The following is a 20084-nucleotide window of genomic DNA, read 5'->3' as shown; positions in this document are numbered from 1 at the left end:
GTCATTAATAGCACAAACATAGTAAATAAAAACAGATTATACAAAAGCCAGGCAATCTGTTGAAAACACTAGTTTCAGTCATCGCATCTAAAATTCTGGATATATTCTGGAAAAAACATCAGCGCCAGATCTCTGTCTGTCATTTCAATGACTGGAAATTTCAGACTGGGGTGGTTCTGCTTCTAAGTTAAAAGGTGCCTTGTTGTTGTTGTTGCTGTTTTGTTTTGGTTGGTGTTTTTTTTATTAAAACCTGTGGACAACGACACACTAAATCTGGAATTCAAGAAGTCAGCTGGGCTCCTGCCAGAAACAAGCAAAAATACCATGCTGCTGAATGCAGTTTGTGCGGCCAGTGCTGCGCTGGTGCTGGATGCCACCTAAGGGTGACATCCAGATGTGACCGAGGAGGCAGGAGCTGCACGATTTCTGGACTAAGAAAACTACATTTGGATCATAATTTGGAGGTGTGAGCCCCTACTTGTGAACATGCTGAGAGATGTCAATAACAAAGCTTTGGAGATGCACAGGCTGAACTTCAGAGAGATCCGTCATCCCCATCTGCTGGCTTCAGCTGGCTTTCCAGCTTTAAAGATAATTTGGCCTGGAAATTGCTCTGAAGGAAGAAGGACCTGTTACACCAAACTCCAAAGCTACACCTATTTGAACGCAGACATGGATATGGAAACCTTAAAGAAAAATACATGAAAAACATTTAGCAACCAGTGAGGGCTTCAGGTCATTTTTACCGGAGGACAAAAGACTCAAGGGAACAACTCTGTGACTAGACTTTCTGAGCCAAGGGAGTTGAGGGGTTGCACTGCAGATTGTAAAGTCTTTCTGAGAGAAAACACTGTGTTTTTGTCATGTTGGAAGACAAGAGGCAAACAACATCGACTGGCAGGAAAAACAAAAGGAAGAGCTCTAGAAAGGGGAGGCTTTGCACAGCGAACATCACCCAGAAAGGATGTGTTTGGGGTCTTACACATCTAAAACTCTTTGCCATTCCAGACATTGCCATTTGAAACCTCTGGCCCCAGCAGCATCGCTTTACAGACTTCTCTGAGAAACTGCAGTAACACTTTTATAGGAAGACAACGTTATGCTGCCCTCTCACAGCAGGATTCTTATGGAATGAGATAATATATCCAGGAGGATATTGGGAGAATTCAGTTGTGTTTCTTGTTATTACAGTGAATATTAAAGAGGTTCAATCATGTTTTACATCTTACTGCAAAGTGTTGCAAAAATTTCTGCTATATATATATTTCATTGCAGAAACTGTAGGGCTGTGTAAGAAAGCTGCTTCTGTCTTACTGAAATCTATTAGCTATGATTGCACCTCTGGGTCTCATACCTCCTGTATTTAATACTCTCCTTTGGTTCCAGAAGCAGCTATTATCACTCTCTTCTTAAGTCAAAGCTTAAAGGTGAACTGAAAAGCTTTTAAAATAAATCACTAAAGCTATTCTCAAACCTCAAATTGTTAAGGGCAAGATTTGGATACCCTTGCTCATATAGAAAAGTGCCTTTCTCTTCATTTGTGTGGGTTCAGGCTACATTGCCAATATGCTTCAGGCTGTATTGTCTTATTTCATGGGAATTCCTTTGTGACAGAGCAACATATAAAGATTTGAGTTTAAGTTCTTACTACTCTTTACTGGAAGAAAAAAAAAAAATCTATTAAATTAAGCATACATGTCTGAGCCTGGTTTTAAGAGGAATTTGAGATGCTGCTATCTCAGGAGGTTTCTCTCTGTTGAAGAGAAAAGAGAAAAAATCTCCCCTTGAGGTACTTTTTCCTTTGGGAACACCAGCTCGCGGCCATCCCTTGGCACACTTGCCGGCTGACACTCCGCATTTGGCCAGCGAGAGCTGAAGAGAGACCAAAACCTGCAAGCAGCACCCACAGCTAAAGAAAATGCTGTCTTTGCAAGGCTTGGACCAGAGCTGACCCGAGTCAACCCAGAAGATTCCCTTGGAGTTACCTGAGCCCTGGAGAAGATCGCTCAATGGAGCTTTCTGTATGACTGCAGCTACTTCACCAAAACCAATGAAAATCTAACTGGCTTTATCATAAACTGCTCTGGGACCACTGTGCCCCTTCCAGCTAAGTAAATAAATGAGGTCAGTTATTCAGAGCAATGTACAGGACTGTGGGAGTTTTGGTCCCCTACTTCCTAGTGCCTTTCTGCACCCTAGGAGATGGCATTTTACTCTCCAGCTCATTCCTTTGAGACTGGGGGTCCTCATACCTGTGCCCCACTGAAAAAAAAGGTAAATTCCACCTGCACAACATGCAGAAATCACATGCATGAGACAGACCTACACAATGATAGATCAGAGAGGATTTTGCCCAGAATCACTGAGATTAATGAGTTGAAATATAGGGGCTTTAAAATAAGAGACATTTCTTCAAAAGGGGAATAAAACCACTCCATCCACAAACAAGAAGCAGGATAACAACAGCCCAGTCTCTTCCTTTTGATTCATACATGAGAAGCAGACACCAGTCCCAAGGAACAGCCATGTGTATTTTAATGGGATATGGACCCACAGTAGGATACAAGGGCTCAGCCTCATTTCACCATTTCCCTTTCAAGAGACCCGAAGGGACAAACACACCATGTAACACAAGTCCTGTCCCTCAAAGGAGGATGAAAACACCTCTACTTCAGCAATATGCAATACAGTAGGAATTCTGCAAGCTGCTGACATGTTAATAACAGCTACAGAAGTGTAACCGGTTGCATGGGACCATGGCAGAAACGGTAATTTCTCATGCAACACCACATTTTCTTCCATTAGCACAATTCAAATGGCAGGAAAAGCGCCTTTAGGAGCCTTGATGTCAGATCTTTCAGAGAGAGGCCTCGGACTCTGTTGTGTCAGACCCCACTCATGACAACCACAGCACTACATGGAGTAGAAATCAACTTTTGCACATTAAAAATAGAGCCTTCCATGAGGGAGGAAAGGATGGGAGAGAAGTATGTGAAATTTTTGTACCTACCTAGCAAACGGAGAAGCAGGAAAAGCACCCCCAAAGCGTAAGACTTGAGTTCGGGGCTCACGGTTCTGTAGGAAGGAAGAAGGGAGAGAAAATGAAATCGATTCTTGTTGTTCTGCTTTGATTAACACAGCCCATGGCCATTCCGCGCAGGCAGGCAGGATGGCACCCCCACCTCTTCAAGAAGTCATTAATGGGCTTTTTCTTCTCCCTTTGCCTGAACTGCCTACAGCCCCAAAAGTAATTGCATCAGTGACAGGTTCGGGAATTTAGCTAAGTCATTAATAACAACAGCTAATCTTGTCATGAGATGAAGAAAAATGAAATTCCCAGCCCAGTAAATCATCATTTACAAGCTCCCCATCATGCTTTCAAGCCTCCAGATCTTGCAAATTGGTGGGAGAGAAAACTTTTTGTTCTAAGACTTCCCAGGCTACCGGGAACAAGAGAGAGGAGGAGGAAGATGGACCAAAAGGTTCAGGCAATCAGTTAAATCATGCACCCCAGGAGGATGTGCTCAAGAAGACTAGTTTTCATGGGCAAGAGTTTAATACGTGAATTTTTTTTGTGCTGGGAAGACAACGGTGGTGCTGCCTTTTGCTATGAACACAACCCACTCTGTTGCATTAGTGTTATCCTTCAAAGGTGCTTTAAAGTATATTTCATGACTTTCTAATTCGGTTAGCTCAAGGATGCTACTGGCTAAAGCTACCCTCTTGGGGTAGGCTCAGCAAAGCCTTTGAAATTTCAGAAGTCATTAATTTGGTCTTAAGTCTTATAATAGCATTTTACTTCTCACAGAATATAAAGGCTGAGAAAGCAGAACAGTGATCCCCATATGAGCAGATTCATCACACAAGGGAACTTTAAAGGCTTCAGCTGGCTCTTCTATTAGTTCCTTAGAGAGGTCTGTAGTGAGCACCCATGGTGGTAGTGGTGTCCTCTGCACAAACGCATTGGGGGGAATCAGACAGAAGTGATAAAACAGCCAGAAAGAGCAATAGGTTTTAATTTAAGAGAAAACCCTTCTGACCACCTGCCCTCATCTCACACATTACACTGGCCGTGTAGCTTCGTACCATGATTCCTGCATGGAGCCTGTGACCTCTGGCTGAATTTCAGCAGAGTTTTCAAGCTGATACACAGGCTTGACAAAAGACTTAATGCCATGAAGTATCTACGCGTGAAAAAACGTTTTAGTGGTTAATGGCTTGGGTCAAATAGGATTCTACAGCTGGGTGGGAAATGAAGGAAACAGAAGGAGTATTTATTATCATGTGAAATAGTCACAGTGGGTTTTTAATCAGTGGTGTTGTCCATCAGTCCACATTTTTGTATATAAGACCAAAGTCAGTCCCCATACCGTAGGGTGGAGAAAAAGTTGCCACCTGGAGACATCTCCTTTTCTCACCAACTATAGCAGTGAACAAATGATTTGCCCAGACAAGACATCTAATTTGTAGAGACTGAAGTTCATTTTTAAATTAGCCATTGGAGCTGCCCACGTCACATGTCACTGCCACAGACACCAGGGACACACTTATATGCCAAAACTTTCTTTTAGCAACCCAAGATGGCAGTTGCAAGAGAGCAGTAGCTATCAGTAGTTTGGAGGGGAGCTTAGTTACTAATTTCGATGTGTGAATTGTTTATTTCTTACAGCTGTGAGCTGAATATTTTTAATATTGCCTTTGCTTTTCTTATTCCTTTGTACTCTTCTTTCTGGCTGGTGGCCGGCTTATCTCATTTGAATTTGACACCAAGACATCTCCATTCAGGATCCTACAGGTGCCAGCAGCTCCCTTGAACAAAGAACTCTTCAAACTTCAAATTACTTTTGCCACAATATTTATCATGAGAAATTTGATTTCCCTTTAGCTACTGTAGATGCAAAGAGAGAAATGAAGTAGTAGGTGGAATATCTCATTTTGTATCCTGCAGGGAGACATGCCCTCACAGAGCTGTTCTGTCCAAGATCCACTCAGGCGCGTGTTTCTAATACAGACCTTATTGATTGAATTTTATTGGAATTTTCCAGGCAGCAGAATGGATCTGCTATTTATGTCTTTGGTTATTATTCTCAGTAAGCGACAGCCTGGACATATAAGTAATTCTGGATAAACGTGGGCTCAGATATATACGTGTATTTTAAGGTGAAATGTTCCATGTGTCTGAAAGTAACACAAGGTCAGTTATTTGAATAAGCTACTTCTGTCCACCTATTCACATTGGCTCAACTGAGAGATGTCCTTCAGACTTTCAAGTTCCTTCTGTTCTTGGACTTGGTCCAGAGTGAGGGAAGTTAAACTTTAGCCAGGGGAGTACTGACCAAAGACAGCCTTTGCTGAAGCCTTTCATTTTACCATGGTGTCTAAGACCATGGTAAAGACGGCATGTCTAAGACCATGCCATCTCTAAAGGCATCTTATTCAGCCATGAAATGCTGAGAATGTGGGGCTGCAGTTCTGACCCTTTCCTGATGCAGCTGTAACATCTTTAACTTGGTAAATCTTGATAAGAACAAGCTGGCCAACTCTCTCTGCAGCATCCCTGCAGGGATCTTCTTGGCTTGCAAGCCTAGTGTCTCCTCACTGCCATTTTACAAAGTTGTATTTGTGCAATTCCCGTATTCTCTCTAGCAGGCCAGTACTGTAGGCACTGAACTCTGTGAGGCCATGCCATGGATGAAACAGGTGCTACCAAGCATAATAGTGGCTTAGAGAGAAAATGATTTAATTAGCACTTGAAACAATGGAGCTGAAATTCAGGCAGGACTGTTTGGGCTTTTACATCACCAACTCCTGCCTGCACATAAAGGCAGTAAGGTACAAGAAAGCCTGTGCCTGTAACTCCTCATTTGCTGAGAAGGTTCAAAATCTTTTGAAAATATAGGCAGCTCTTTCAAGGTGTTTCCACCAGGGAGTGCTTAGGAGGATTTTTTGATGCACTGAACCTTCGCTTAAGCCAAAGTCATTGATACGGGCACACGCAGCCAAAAAGCCAGTGGCCAGGAGCTGTGCAGGACCCTCAGCTCCCTCAGTGTCCCCCCAGCCCTCCTCCCATCCCGAAAGCAGCCCCTGGTGAACCCTTTGCATCCACGGTCCTACCTGATGAGTATGATGACTGACGGCGTCTGCGCCATGGCCCCGATCATACTGCAAACGCACATGACGCAGAGGAATGTCAAGAAGGCCTCTTCGCAGCCGGGACTGGGGCATTTGCCGGGAACGACGGTGGCATTTTCGGCAGGGACCGAGGTGAGGCATGAACAGCCACTGAGGTTCTGTGGAGGAGCAAAGGGGTTTCAGGGGAAGTGAGAGCCACGGTTCCCACCACGGGGCCTCTGTAACCAAGGCTTGCCAACAGCAATTCGGAATCCTCTAATGGTCAATTAAGTAACTCCTAAGTGCTTATTTGACGGGGGGTTTGGAAAGGATTTCAGAAGCACGTCAGCTCTGATGCATGCTACCAGCAAGGGAAAGCCATCCCTTGGCTTGTTTCTTTTCTTCTGCTCCTTTCAAGTCTCTCCCATAAATGTCACTGTAACAAAATTATTACCAAGTTAAACCCCTTTGGAGGAGAATAAAGAAACGATCTGCGTCCCTGTGACAAGGAAGATCCCCAAATTACGACTCTAATTACTTTCTTATTTACCTCCATTCTCTTGGCTGTTCCAATTAAACTGAAGTACATTAAAAGCTGGTAAATCTGCAGCCCTGTTGTTGGCTGTGGATTCAGTCCTTGCTTCTGGCAATCTGAATCCCAGGAAGAAGCCACCCAAAATGGGTGCTGAGGCTCACTGAGAGCTGAACTAGCACAGCTTGGCGGCACAGACACTGCTGGACTCAAGTGCACTACAGGGCTAATAAATGACGTGTGGTTCAGAGGGATTTGTGTCAAGCTAAAAGCTGAAGTCAGGCAAGATAAACTTTATCAATATGTGATCAGAAGGAAGGTGAAGTGACTGCATTTTTCTTTGCTCTCTCCAGCAAGTGCGGGATGTGAAAAGAAGCTTTGTTTGCCAGTCACAGATTTAGGGTTTTTTTTCCTCTTATTTTCCAATTTGCCCCTTTCTGAGTGGGGGATGTCAGTGCAATTAAAGCACACAAGAAATCCCCTAACGAATACAGAACGAAACAATCATAAATGATTCATGGCTCGTCTTCATCAGCCCGCTGGATTTGCAGGTCACATGTTTGTAAGAGGAATAACACCATAAAATAAAACATATTGAAATCCAGCTAAATCTCCTCTCCTTCGCCTCTACCAGGTTGAAGCAGAAATCCCTTTGCTTTTCTGCTGGGGTCCCCTTAGGAACATATAAAAACACACTTTCTGGTTCACTGCCTCCAAATATAAGGATCCGTGGGGATGCTACTCCAGCCTTTCTGACACCAATCTCCTCCGTCTGCATAGGAGTCAAACGATTTTCTTCCAAATAAGTGCACAGAGGGCAAGCGAGACTGCAGCGCAGAACTCCAGGAGAGCTGTAACAGACGTGCAGGTGCCTTTCTGGCTGGCGAGCAATAATTAACAAATTCTTGTGCTGTGGGTTAGTAGCTAACACCTGAAGGCTTCGAGATGGTGACAAATAGCACCAGTGCAGTGGGGTTTGCACAGAGACAACAGGAATTTGCAGTTCTGGCTCTTAATGCAGTGCACTGCTAGCCTGGAGACAGCCCTGTAGATTAAAACCCATCTAAGTTCAAGGGGAGTACATACCTGCACTGAAATATCCTGGGACAAAACTGCCATCACAGCAAACACACAGAACTGGTGGCTTACTTTCCATGGGCTCTCATCAATGGAGAGAAAGTACTTGTTTATGGCAAAGTGGTGCAGATTCTCCTTCCATTGGTGTGACTTTTAACAAACCATGAAGTAGGTCCCCACCTCCACTGCCTGAAACTTTGCCCAAAGCACTGTGCATAGTTTGTACCAACTTCGTCCACTTGCTTAGTGCTGCACCTCATCGTACCTGGGAGATCTTTGACACACTACGCAACTCACAGACATCAAACAAGGGAACATCAAAGATGGAGTTTTACCTTCGTCCTGCGGAGAGGCAACTTTTTGCTATGTGTTCCAAATTGCTATTAAATTCCCTTGTCTGCAACCCCACTGCATTCAACCACACATTATCACAGTCTTCCGCTGCCCAGCAGCTTGCAAACCCAGATTTTCTGTGCACATGTGAAGCTGCACAGATGCAGAGTTTGCACCTTTAACATCATCATGAGTTTGGGGTCATTGCCTATGCAAATTACCCATGTTTTTAATTACTAGGGTTTTTTTTTTTTAAACCCTGGCTCTGACAGGGAAGGAACAAGCTGGTATTTAAGTGCAAATCTGTGAGATGCCAACATGGTAATGCCAGACTGGAATTCACGTGTCTCCAGACAAAAGGGAACACTGAGAGAAACATTGGCATCAAACAAACAAGATGCACAGCCAAAAGATTTTGTATGCAAGGGCCACCCCCAAGAAAGGGCTTGAAAGATAAATTCCTGAGGATGCCAGATCTCTGCCTATCAGCATCAATATTCTTACAGCTTTTTGGACAGGAGCCCCTCTGCAACCGGCTCACTAAGAAAGAAGAAATTAAAAAGAAAAAACTAACTGAACTACACATTGCTTTTAGAAATTGCTCACAGAGGAAAAGAAGAAAGAAGCAGTCAGAAACATCCAATGCAGTAAAGTTAAATAAAGCATTCAGAGAATTTTACGTCCCAGTAAAAGGCAACCCTTGGCTCATCACGAGCATATAACATTCATAAGACCCTCTAGATAGGTTGTTACCTAGATTACGGGTTTAAAACCTGGTTCGGCAATTTGGCTTTGCCTCAGGGCCACTACATGGCCAAACCAGCCCATAATTATTGACAATGCCCTTTCCAGAGGTTGCTATTGCTTCACAAATTCGTGTTCAAAACATTACTGCAAAAAACCTCACAAAACAAAATGATGAAAAGAACCCCAAGATGACGATGAAAAGGCAAAATAAGAAAGAACAAGGAGGAGAGAGGGTGGGGGACAGTGAAGTTTTTGCTCAGAGGTTTGCTCTTGCAGAGCACGAGGTCAGGCAGCTGCAGACTGAAGGGGCAGAGCTGAATTTTCATTACCATGCTCCTTCCAGAGCAGCCAAAGCTTTGCCCCGAACCACACGCGAGGAGGTCACTCCTGCACTCCAGCCATGGACCACACCAGCTGCACTCTTGCTAAGGGCTTGGTGAGCTGGGGAGACGTCATTCCATGTGCCCTGTACAAGCTGGCTTCTTGTTAAAATGATCATATTGCTGCCCCCAGGTGTTGCCTTGTCTCTTGTTAGCAGCAAAAGAAGGAAGAGGGAAGATGGTAACACCTTCGTATGTGCGATACACTCATGAAGTCCCTGGTGGGGTTGCTGAAAGCACCTTGAAACTGTGGTATTTCAAAGGGATGCCTGTGTCTCATGGTCTGGAGTGGGAATTGAGAAGAGGTTTAAGCAGGATGAGCTCCTGGGTCACCTGGGCTGTGAGGCTGCAGTTGCCAACAGCAAGCCTGCACCTCCACTCACCGGTACTCACGGGCGGCTTGACTCTTTGGGGCAGGAATGGAGGTTTGATGTCTCCTCAAAAGGGAAGGATGAGGCCATGGAGGGATAATCGCAAGGGGTGAGTTGTCCCTGCAGCCATGAACGGTCACTGTGACCAGGCCGACCTCCCACAAGCTCCACACAGCCAGTGTGGCAGTGGTCACCATGCCTGGCACAGCCCCGGGCAGGGAGTAAGGACGCAATTACTCCCACAGTATCCACCACAGGAGTGGCAAACACTCATTTTCAGTGTAACCCAGAAGACATTAGCATTTCAGCAGCAAAAAGCAGAAAAGCAAGCTTTTAAGATACTGTTAAAAATCCCTCACATCTTCGTACACAGAGATGGTTTGGTCTTTAAGAATTTTCTAAAGGAAATAAACTCTTAGATATGGAGAACTGACGCAGAATGTCTTTGGATGGAGTCTCTGCTTCCTTGACAACTTGCTCTTGTCACTGCCTCAGAGCAAAGGAGGGAAAGAGAGAGAAGCAACAGGAATGGAAGGAGAGCTTAAAAAAGTGTGAATAAAGCCAGGATCTGGTCATATATGTCTAAGAAGCAGATTCAGGAAAAGAGCGAGAGGATAAAGAACAGAAGGACTGGGCAAGGCAAACATGGGCAGGTGAAGAAGTGAGGAGATAAGGGGCTGCAGAAGAAAAGAGAAGCTGGTCACACAGCCTGGGATGACAAGCTCTCACAGGGGATCTGGGTTCTGCCAGTGGACAACCTTGCTCTTCTCATGTTTCTTGCTTCATAGAATCCTATAATAATTTTGGTTGGAAGATCATCAAGTCCAACCATAACCTAACTCCAGCACTAAACCATGTCCTTAAAAACCACATCTCTACATCTTTTAAACACCTCCAGAGATGGTGACGCCACCACTTCCCTGGGCAGCCTGTTCTACTGGACTGACAGCCATTTCTGTGAAGAATTTTTTCCTAATATCCAATCTAAACCTCCCCTGGTGCAACTCAAGGCCATTTTCTCTTGTCCTATCACTTGCTACTCGGCAGAAGAGACTATCACCCTCTGTGCTGCAATCCCCTTTCAGGCAGTTGTAGAGACTAATAAGGTCTCTCCTGAGCCTTCCACGCTGAGGAGAAAGCCCAGAGGAGGAGAAGGAAGATGGGAAATCCCGCTCCATGGCTCACCCTGGCAGACTGCCGCCTGAGCCAGCGGGCATTTATGCAACGGAGTGAAAAACGACAGCGGCTCAGTCCCATCTGGGGCTGTAAATGAGCTACTCGACCAGATATGCACTAGCGTCACTCACTCGTGCTCACAGAATTGTTCCTACAGGTGAGAGGTCCCCAGGAAAGGCCACTCACCGTGCTGCTGCAGCCAGCAAAGCAGGCGGATAAGTACGTGACCCCGTCTGCCCCACAGACCGGAGTGAAGGAATCAGTTTGGCATTCACAGTTGTTATTGCAGGGGGAATATGGGTCCAGAGATGAGGTTGGAGTTGAGCTGTAAGAGAAACAGAAAGATAAGTTAATGGGCAGTACGGTGAGATCAGCCAGCTTTTCCAATCACTGCCACATGAAGATGGCTTTGAAGGGGGTTTGTTGAGGCAAACAAATTTCAAAAAGCAGTGGGTAGGCAGTCTGGGTCCCAGCTTTAAGAAATCCAGGCTACAGCCTCTCCCTGGGGACAGAAATGCCATGGTCACTCTCCCTCTGTGACAGGGAACCTAATGCGAGGCTTGGGCTGCCTTGTCACCCCAGTGAATATTCCCAAGGCAATCCAAATAGATGCTGCAGAGATTATTCTGTGTTTTCCTAGAACAGTAACCATGCGGAGCTGAAAGCCAGAAGTTGTCATCTTCTAAAGAGATGCCACTGCATACTGAGAAGCACCAGAAAAGAAAATACAGAACAACTCTCTCCAAGGCCTGTGAATGCTACAGGGCACCGTGTGCCTCATTTCTCCCACTAAAATGGGCCTGGAGCCACACATCCTCTTTCTTCACCGCATCTGAATTTCCAGGCATCTAAAACCTGGTTCTACAAACTCAATAAATAGACAAAGCAGTGCATGTTCCTTGCTGCCAGGAGTAACCAGATGGTATGGTGGATGGACCCAAAGATATGTAGGTGCCCACGGGTGCAGAATCACATCTGGCACCTCTCGATTCAGTTTGTCTGATTTTCGTAAAACTCCATTGTCAGCTGTGGTTACTCAGCTCTCACAGTAACGAGTGGCATGAAAACATCCCAAACTAAGAGCCTTCTATATGCTTGCTTTATATGGCTGTCTAAGGGCCAGTGCTGTCTGAATGCTGCCTGTCAAGGACAATAATATGGCATTTATGTTTATAAGGTTGTGTGAGATCCCAAAACTCTCTGGGGACTCACTTGTTTCCATAGGGAACAGTAACCCCTGCCACAGGTCCTGTGTCACATCCCAGGAACAGGAAAGACACATAGCAAGCTGTGGACACCAGGTTCACCAGCATGGCCATCCTTATGGCTCCCAGAGCAGACAGACTGAGCTTCTTCACCAAGAGGCCACCCAGGAATATGCCCAGACATGCGCATGGGATCGCTGTCATCCCTGTAAGAGGAAAAGTAAGTTAGAGGAACCAGGATATTCTTCCAGTTCTTGTTCATGTTGGAGGGAGATGCCAAAACTACTGAGATTGGCCCACTCTAATCTAAGCAGCAGCATCTCTAATCTGCAACAGCTGGCAGACAAATACAGAGTTTTCTGAGGTATTCGAAGGTTTTGGATGAGCCCTGCTTGGTGTACCTCACAGCAGTCTGATCTCAGAGATGAGGCAATAGTTGCATTTGCAAATATGAAGTCTCCCTTAAAGAATGTTCTTAAACTGTGAGATGCAAGACTGACTGCAGGGGATTGTTTCTTTTGGAAAACCAGAAGATATCAATGAGTCCAATGAAAAAAACAACTGTCAGAAGAGCAGCTTGCAAGCTCCTTATTTTGATATTAAGACCCACCCATTTCATGATGTCCCAGTTTTTGACAGATCACTGCCAGCTGCCCACCTGGCGAGATGTGGCTGGAGATCATCTAAGATCAACTGGCAGATATCTTAATTGGGTGCTGCTGAGAGAACGTCTGTCATAAGCAAATCGCTGGGTTTGCTTGGGAACGAGCAGCAGGAGAAAACAAATGAAGAACCTGCCATTAGATCCTGGAACTTTGGTGGCCCCCATGATTACTCACCCAGGAGCTGGTTGGCAGATGAGGTGGTGAGGTTGAACTGCTGCTCCAGGTACTTTCCCAGGAAGGCGGCGAAGCCGGCCACCACCGCGATCTCCATGCAGGCCGCCAGGATGATACAGGTGAAGACGGGATTGGAGAGCAAGTGCTTTGTTACTTTGGGGATCACTAGAAGAGAGAAAAAAGGGAAAAGTGTTTTTGTGTAGGCTCTGCTGAAGATGCCCTCCTTCCCTCCTGCAGGACAAACTCACTCCAAAACAGGAGTAATCTTCTGTTCTGCACAGACAAGCTGGTTGAAATGTGGCAACACCAGAACAAGTGCAAAAAGAAATCACCCATCGTTACGTTTACACCTTATGAATGATTTTGAAATTCTGAAGGATGAGTGTTTTCCAGTATTGCTTTTCTTTCCCCCATAGGGAAGTCAATCAAAGTTAAGCATTTTTGTTCTCCTGCTCCTTTCCCTACCTGCTCCCCATGAACAACTCTGAGCCACACAATGGGTGTCACAAGTACCATACTCAGCACTGCATAAATTCTTGCAAACTTTCAGACACAAGCCACCCCAGCACATACTCGGACTTTCCTTCTCCTGCCACCCAGGCTTGCTTCATTTTCTTGTTCCCAAGTAACACTGACTCACTTGCTGAGGACACTTTGCAGAACATCTGGGTGCAAGTTGAAATTCTCCCGCTTAGACTTGGGCCATGGCCACCCATAAGCAGAAGGGTCCTCACACCTGGGACATGTTAGCCGGCATGTTCCCACAACCCAGAACTTCACTAGCCAAGCAGCACCGTGGTGGCTGCAAAGGTGGACGAGGACAGGCTGAGCTACTCGGTGTGTAAGATGCACACACACTTGCTTTAGTTTCATGATCCCACGGCTTCTCCCTTCTCAATCATTAGTGTCCAGAGTCCTCTTCTCCAAGGCCGTCTCTATTTCCGATAAGCAAACACGACTTACCTTACAAAGGGAAATCTAGCTAATGAATCAGATAGCACATTTTCTACTTCAGCGAACATTTTAATTATTGCCGAGATAACACAGCTTGAAGAGGAGAGCATCCCAGTACAGAAGAGAGCCTTGCTTTGTCTCAATACCTGATGACTAATTTCTCCCTGAATTAAATGTGAAAATCATTAAGTTCGAAAATTACCTCAGTGAAGTGTAGACAAGCCTCAATGGACCCCCTATTTGCATTCTGAAAATCCATCCCCCACATCCCCTATGGTGTACCAGGGTCTGGCAGGAGATAACAGATTTCTCTGGTGTCAGCTTCAGTCTTCCCTGAGGGCTTTTTTTGGTGCAAAATCTAATTGTATTGGCCTCAGCAAGTGAATGCACAGCTCTTTGTCAAGGCTCTGCTTGGGTCCCCTTGGCTCTTTCTTTAGGGGGGGAAAAAAACTTGTTATAATTAGGTTTGATCTAACCTTTTTGGAAGGGGCCACTCTGCAGTTTAAGGTCTCTTTATATCACAAATGTTTTTCCATGCTGGATAAAATTCTTGCTTCCTGAGGATTTGCTTAACATAATGAAGGTGCAGGAGGCATAGTATATTTAAGTGGAACAGGGGAAAAAATAAAAAAGAGAGAAAAAATACTGGGAGGGAGAAACGGGGGTGGGGGGATTCAGACACCAATAGATCTCAGAAGCCACCTGCTGCCTCCTTCAGTTCTTTGGTGGCCACCTACAGAATTTCCCCTTCTTGCCAGGAAAAGGAGGGAAAATGCAAAGGTGCACTTGGCAGCGTTGAGCTTGAAAAGCCATACTTAAGGTATTAATGCCTATTGTGCCTCTGGAGTTCAGTTTTTTCAAGTTTAATGGATTCCTTGAGATACAGCTTTGTGCCAATTGAAATGCAAAGACACAAAGTTCTTGCTTTAACTTTATCCACCAAATAATAACAATGACAGCCTGTCTTTTGCAGATCATGGACATTTATTTCTGATGTTGGCAAGGCTGGTACCCAACCATCATGCATTACCGTGTCAAAATCCATCCTTCGTACTTGGGGATGGAGAGCAAAGATTTTGCAGAGTTATTGCACCACCTCACACAAGAGATGAGCCCCTTGTGACTGCCTGGCAGTGCTGGGTTACGAGTCCCATCACTCCATCATTCCTTCTCTTCCCACTGTGTCCGGGTGCAAATTTTCTGGGATAGATCCTGTCCTACACTGCATGTTTGACCACCATCTACTGCAAAAGGGCTCTGTACCGGCTGGAGGGTAGAACACAAAACCCAGTGCAAAGAGCACAGAGGCAACAGAGGCAACACAGGCAACGCCTGGCAGCCTCCATCATCTCCTCAGCCAGGGCCAGCTCATTCTCATTCACTTTCTAAGGAAAATGACAGGAGGCTCCCCATAGAAACGAACATACTTTCATCTTGCTACTGCCACCCATTAAGATGAATCATTTGACACCTGCTTCTGCCTTATCCGTCTCAGTTCTTAGGGTGAAATACCTTTGGGAACAAGATTAAAAGTCAGCAGTGAAGTTTAAAAATCTCTCAGTAGACTAGAGTGATGTGCTTTCTGTTGTCTGGCATATGGTGCTGGGTATGAAGAGGGAATGGAGAATGTCTGATGAGGGACAGCAAAACCCTGGGGAACACAACAGTGAAGCATGGTGCTTCTTCACTGGAGCCAATCCCAGTAGAAGTCATGATAAACATCACCCTGTACCTTGCTGGCTGGCCTAAATGTTAGCTGAGCTCTTTGTAGCAGCTCTCTGGAGCTATAAAGTTGAAGTCCATTTGCCAAATGGAAAAAGGGAAAGTCTTTGGATTCAAAAGAAAGTCTCAAAAATCTCCTTGGAGAACCCATGAGCTGTATCAGACATGGCACAGTAAGACTCATCCTCCCATGCTCAGAAGGACCAGCTCATTTAACATCCTTATCCCGACTCACCCAATATGCTACAGAAACGATGAAAGAAAAGCAGTTCACATTGCCATGGCAAGGTACACTGAGAAGAACAAGAAACCTCAGCCTCTTTTCACTGTTGAAGTACTTAAAATCCAACTCATCAGATGATCCATGAGCAGCACTGGTCATAGGAACATTCACAGGTTGGAAAGGACCCAGTGAGGATGTCCCCAAGTTCTCCAACACCCCTGCCAATCCCTTGACTTCTCACCTTTTAACACCCCAAGCAACACCTGCGCCAAGGCATCAAGCATCCTCTGCATCTCCTCCTGTGGGCCAGCTGTAGGTGACACTCCACAGTCTTGACAAGCAAACATAGTTATGTACACCAAGTAGCTTTGATTTGTCACTAAACATCGGGGAGTAGCGGGGATAATTGGCAACCTCATTACATGGGTTTAACTACTCTCCAGAAACGACAAACTATAATCATCACGTTGGTGCTTGAAATGAATTGTTTGGAACATTACAATCACCAAGGCCCGATTTTCCAGTTGGAGCACCCTACAGAGACATGTTTTCAATTTGCAGTAAAGATGAGGAACACAGAAAGCGAAGTAATAAATTAGAGGGAGGTTTACAGCCCAGTCCACTTAGGACAGTGTGGTGAGGAAAAGGTAAAATACAGCACTGAGCCAAAATACTATTTTCTAATAGCAATGTAGTCAGCAAGCCTCAGATCTGAATAGAAACCAAAAGGCAAAATCTTCACCTGGCTTGAAGAATAAGGGATGAAGAAAATAGTGCATGTAGCAAGAAGAAAACACCTCCTAGAAAGAGGCAGCTCCTCTAAAAGAGAAGATGGAGTAAGGCAGGAGGTGCTGAAGATATCTCAGGTGAGTTGAATATGCCAAAACCCATGCGGCCTTGGCAAAATTAGTATCACAAAGGATATGAAGTAAAAGGATGACATCTCTACGTCAAAGACGATTCTTGACAGATACAAGCTTGAAGCAACAGCAACATTCTAATGGATGGAAAGCAGGTCCTAGTTCTAGTCTATCATTCTGCCCACAGCAACTGCCTTTGCTCAACTTCAGAAGGGGACATAAACCTCCCTCTCCCACATCACGGAGGTTGTAGCAAGGCACAGTATCTTTTCAGAGACAGATGCACTCTGCCTGACCTCAGTTTCTGCCCTGAACTGTGCAGGCTGAAGGCCTTTCTAAATAAATCAGTGCTTCTGATAACAAGGATGCTGGCTTTGAAACAGCCAAGAAAAACCTGGCAATAAAGTCCACACCCTCATTAAATCCATGCCGAAGGGAACTTGCAGACCAACAGGACCTGATGTGGGGCCTTTTATGATCACCCACCATCTCCTTATCTAAGACTAGGATTTCTCAGCAAGCCTCGTAGATGCTGGTTGGAAGCCAAGACCCAAATCCAAAATGGCATTAAGATCTTCATACCTGTCTGGATCTGGGAAAGACTCACCACTCTGGACATTAATGAAGGTGCAGATGGAGCCTTCTTCTAAAGGTTGTCACTATCACTCGTTAGAGCCATGAGTTTAAAACTACTCATGTTAGCCATTAATCCCACTCAATCCCATGAAAGCCCATTGAGGACAACAGGTTCTCCATGGCCCAGGACACCCCTGCACAGCTGGACACTTCTAGCGCAGCGCCACGCGTCTCCTCCCAGAGAGCACTTTTGGGGAGAGAAATTCAGGATTCTGAGCAGCTCCCTCTCTAAGTATTCAGCAGATTGGTACACAGAGCAGGGAAGAACCAAACAGAAGACAAGACAGCTGTCAGATGTACATCCCAGCTCTCCTACGCTCTTGGAAATGAAGCTGGACAGAAACCAAAATGTTTCCAAACCTAGAGAATTTTCAGTTTTGAAATTCATTTAATTCCACAGTGAGGTTTCTTTTTATTCTTTACGAATGTGCTTCTCTCTCCAAACATGAAGGATACCATATCAATTTCAATCCTTTTAGGTTTTTAATCTCTCTCTCTAGACAGACAGGCAGAATGTAATGAATTTCTGGTTTAAATCATTGAAAACCAAAATGACTTTAAAGCAGAATGTTTCAAGGGAGGTAAAGATAAAGCCAAGGAAGCATTTTGAAACCAAACTTCATCAGAAATGACCGCTCAGTTCTGTAGAAGTGACATTTCTCTATGAAAAAAAAAAAAAAGAAGAAAAAATATTTTAACAAAATATTTCCAAGCACGTCCTGCAGCAGGTGATGAGTGAGAGGCAGCGTGTTAACACACCAAGTGAGAGGGCAGGTGCTTGACAGACATGAGCAGAGGTGACCTGACACAGCCGAGCATCATCTCTGGCCCCAAACATCAGAGAGGTCCCCAAGGCAGACCAGAGGTAGGAAAGCAAAGCCGTGTCCCCAGGACAGCCAGGACTGTCACAGCCCATGCCTGAAGTGTTTTCACAGACCGTACAGAGAGCACAGGGCTGGAACAAACCCTGCCAGGCTGCCAGCTGAGAGCCAAAAGCAATGGCAGCATCTACCCATCCATCCTCTTCCTGCTATTAATCCTTCACTTCCCTATGCTCCCAAATGGATTTGCATTGATTAACTAATCAAGTAAAGCGGTGCAGCGTTCATATGCCGGTTTAGCAATGGTAAGCACCTCCCAGGGCCGCTCCTGAGCTGCCACAGCAGCCGCCCGCAGCCTCTGCTGCCTTTGATCGCCTCTCCACCTCGCGCCGTTCAAAGGCACGGCTTTCGTTTCAAGTTCGAAGCTCCTCTTAAGGATGCTTCTTTTCCCAGCATGAAAATACCCCACATAAAAAGATGCCGTGGCTTCCCCGAAAGCTGGGCCCTCCTTCCTGTTTAGACCTTGGTAGAGATGTAAAAGACTTTCCAAACCTTTGAGCAGGTTCTTTTACATTAGTCTTAGCTTTTCTGTGCACTTAAGGCCAGAGAAAGCCAAAGAATCTCATCCAGCCCTGCATCTCACTGTCTTTCAGGCAAATCTTGTAGTGTCTCGAGCATCCTTGCACGTGCCAGCCGCGCCACACCGGCCGCTGACAGCCGTGACCCAGCTGGGAGCACGTCTCCAACTCACACCACCCCGCTTTCCGCTCCCACCGTGCCCACTCACCCACGGCAGTCACTGCAAGGCTTCAAGTAAAATAAAATATAATAGAAAATAAAATAAATAAAAATAAAAAAAAATAAAATAGTAAAAAATATCAAATCAAATCAAATCCCTTCAACAGCCAAAAAGGAGCTTCTGTTCAGCCTCTAAGGATGTACTGTTGACAATCTGTCCAGAAAAACAACTCTCTCCTCCTCATACTGTGCACAGAGATGGACTATCCCACACCTCTGCACAGAGATGGACTTGTGCCCGGCACATACCTGCCCAGGGCCGAGCTGCAGAGACAATATTTGCTAAAAAGGAGTCGGAGTTATGGCCACACAAACCTCGATAAGCATTTCCGCCCACAACGCCATGTACAGGTACACCTTCTGGTGTTCAGCTTCACAACTACAGGCAAACCCCAAAGACACAAGACACTGCTATGCATACACATATATAACTTTTAACCTCTGTGTATAATGATCTAGTTCTTTTTATCCTAGGAAAAAGGCTAAACAGTCCAGCTTCCCCCAAAGGAAACTGTACACAATCAACACAGATTACAATCAACACAGATTAAGGATACATGGTCCTGGCACATAGGAGTGCATATATATTTTTCAGCTGGTGGCAAAATAATGTACAAACACAGCTCACTGGGAATGAGTGCGCGTGTTTGCCTTCCCTGGCTGTGCATGTCTGAAGATCTCCAGGTGGGTACTTCAGCAAACAGGACTCTTGACCACGTTCCAACTGTGACAATACTGGCAAGGGACTTCAAAGGAGATGTCAACTATCAATACCATGTTGTCTGTGACAGCCTCAAAGGCAAAACTGAGAAGGTCATTCCCTGTCTCATTTGATGTGATGTAAATTGTATTTCAAAGTCCATCTACAAAGAGACTTCTGGAATACTGACAGGTCCGAAATGGGGTTACCTGCAATGAGAAGACTAATGTGGAAGACCGTGGTGCCTCCTGATGCAATCGATACTTTGAAGCACATGGACGTGGCAGTTTAATTTCTCTACTTCAACGAGCAATAGATGCTCTAGCAACCTCCCCATAGCCTCTCTGTGGGCAAGAAACTCAGCTTGTTCAGCATCATCCTCAGGCAAATCTGCTGCCCCTTTGTGCAGCAGGGACACGCTGCATTCTTTAATTCCTCTATGTGAAAACCTGCAAAAATTTCCAGTGCTCATTCCAAAAATTCAGTGGCCAGAAACAGTCGCTCTGGTAAGTCCACAACAAAAGCCACAGAATTATCCAGATGGACGTACCAAGGATGAAGAAATTAATTTTACTGACAAATTTTCAAACAATGCATCC

General features: G+C 45.2%; 1 protein-coding gene across 1 annotated transcript in view; it reads right to left on the bottom strand.

Annotated features, from left to right (window-relative positions):
* Positions 1-20084, bottom strand: part of SLCO3A1 (solute carrier organic anion transporter family member 3A1) — a 141639-nt gene that overhangs the window by 10761 nt on the left and 110794 nt on the right. The window contains exons 5-9 of the mRNA XM_065076621.1: positions 12772-12936; positions 11940-12138; positions 10914-11052; positions 6115-6290; positions 3011-3075 (exon numbers count right to left, since the gene is read on the bottom strand). Of these exons, the coding sequence (XP_064932693.1) occupies positions 3011-3075; positions 6115-6290; positions 10914-11052; positions 11940-12138; positions 12772-12936 (744 nt within the window). The remainder of the gene's footprint in view (positions 1-3010; positions 3076-6114; positions 6291-10913; positions 11053-11939; positions 12139-12771; positions 12937-20084) is intronic.

Source organism: Columba livia, chromosome 11 (genome assembly GCF_036013475.1).
Source record: "Columba livia isolate bColLiv1 breed racing homer chromosome 11, bColLiv1.pat.W.v2, whole genome shotgun sequence".
NCBI lineage: Eukaryota > Metazoa > Chordata > Aves > Columbiformes > Columbidae > Columba > Columba livia.
Note: the sequence above shows the minus strand (reverse complement) of the source record. Positions and strands in the feature narration are given on the sequence as shown.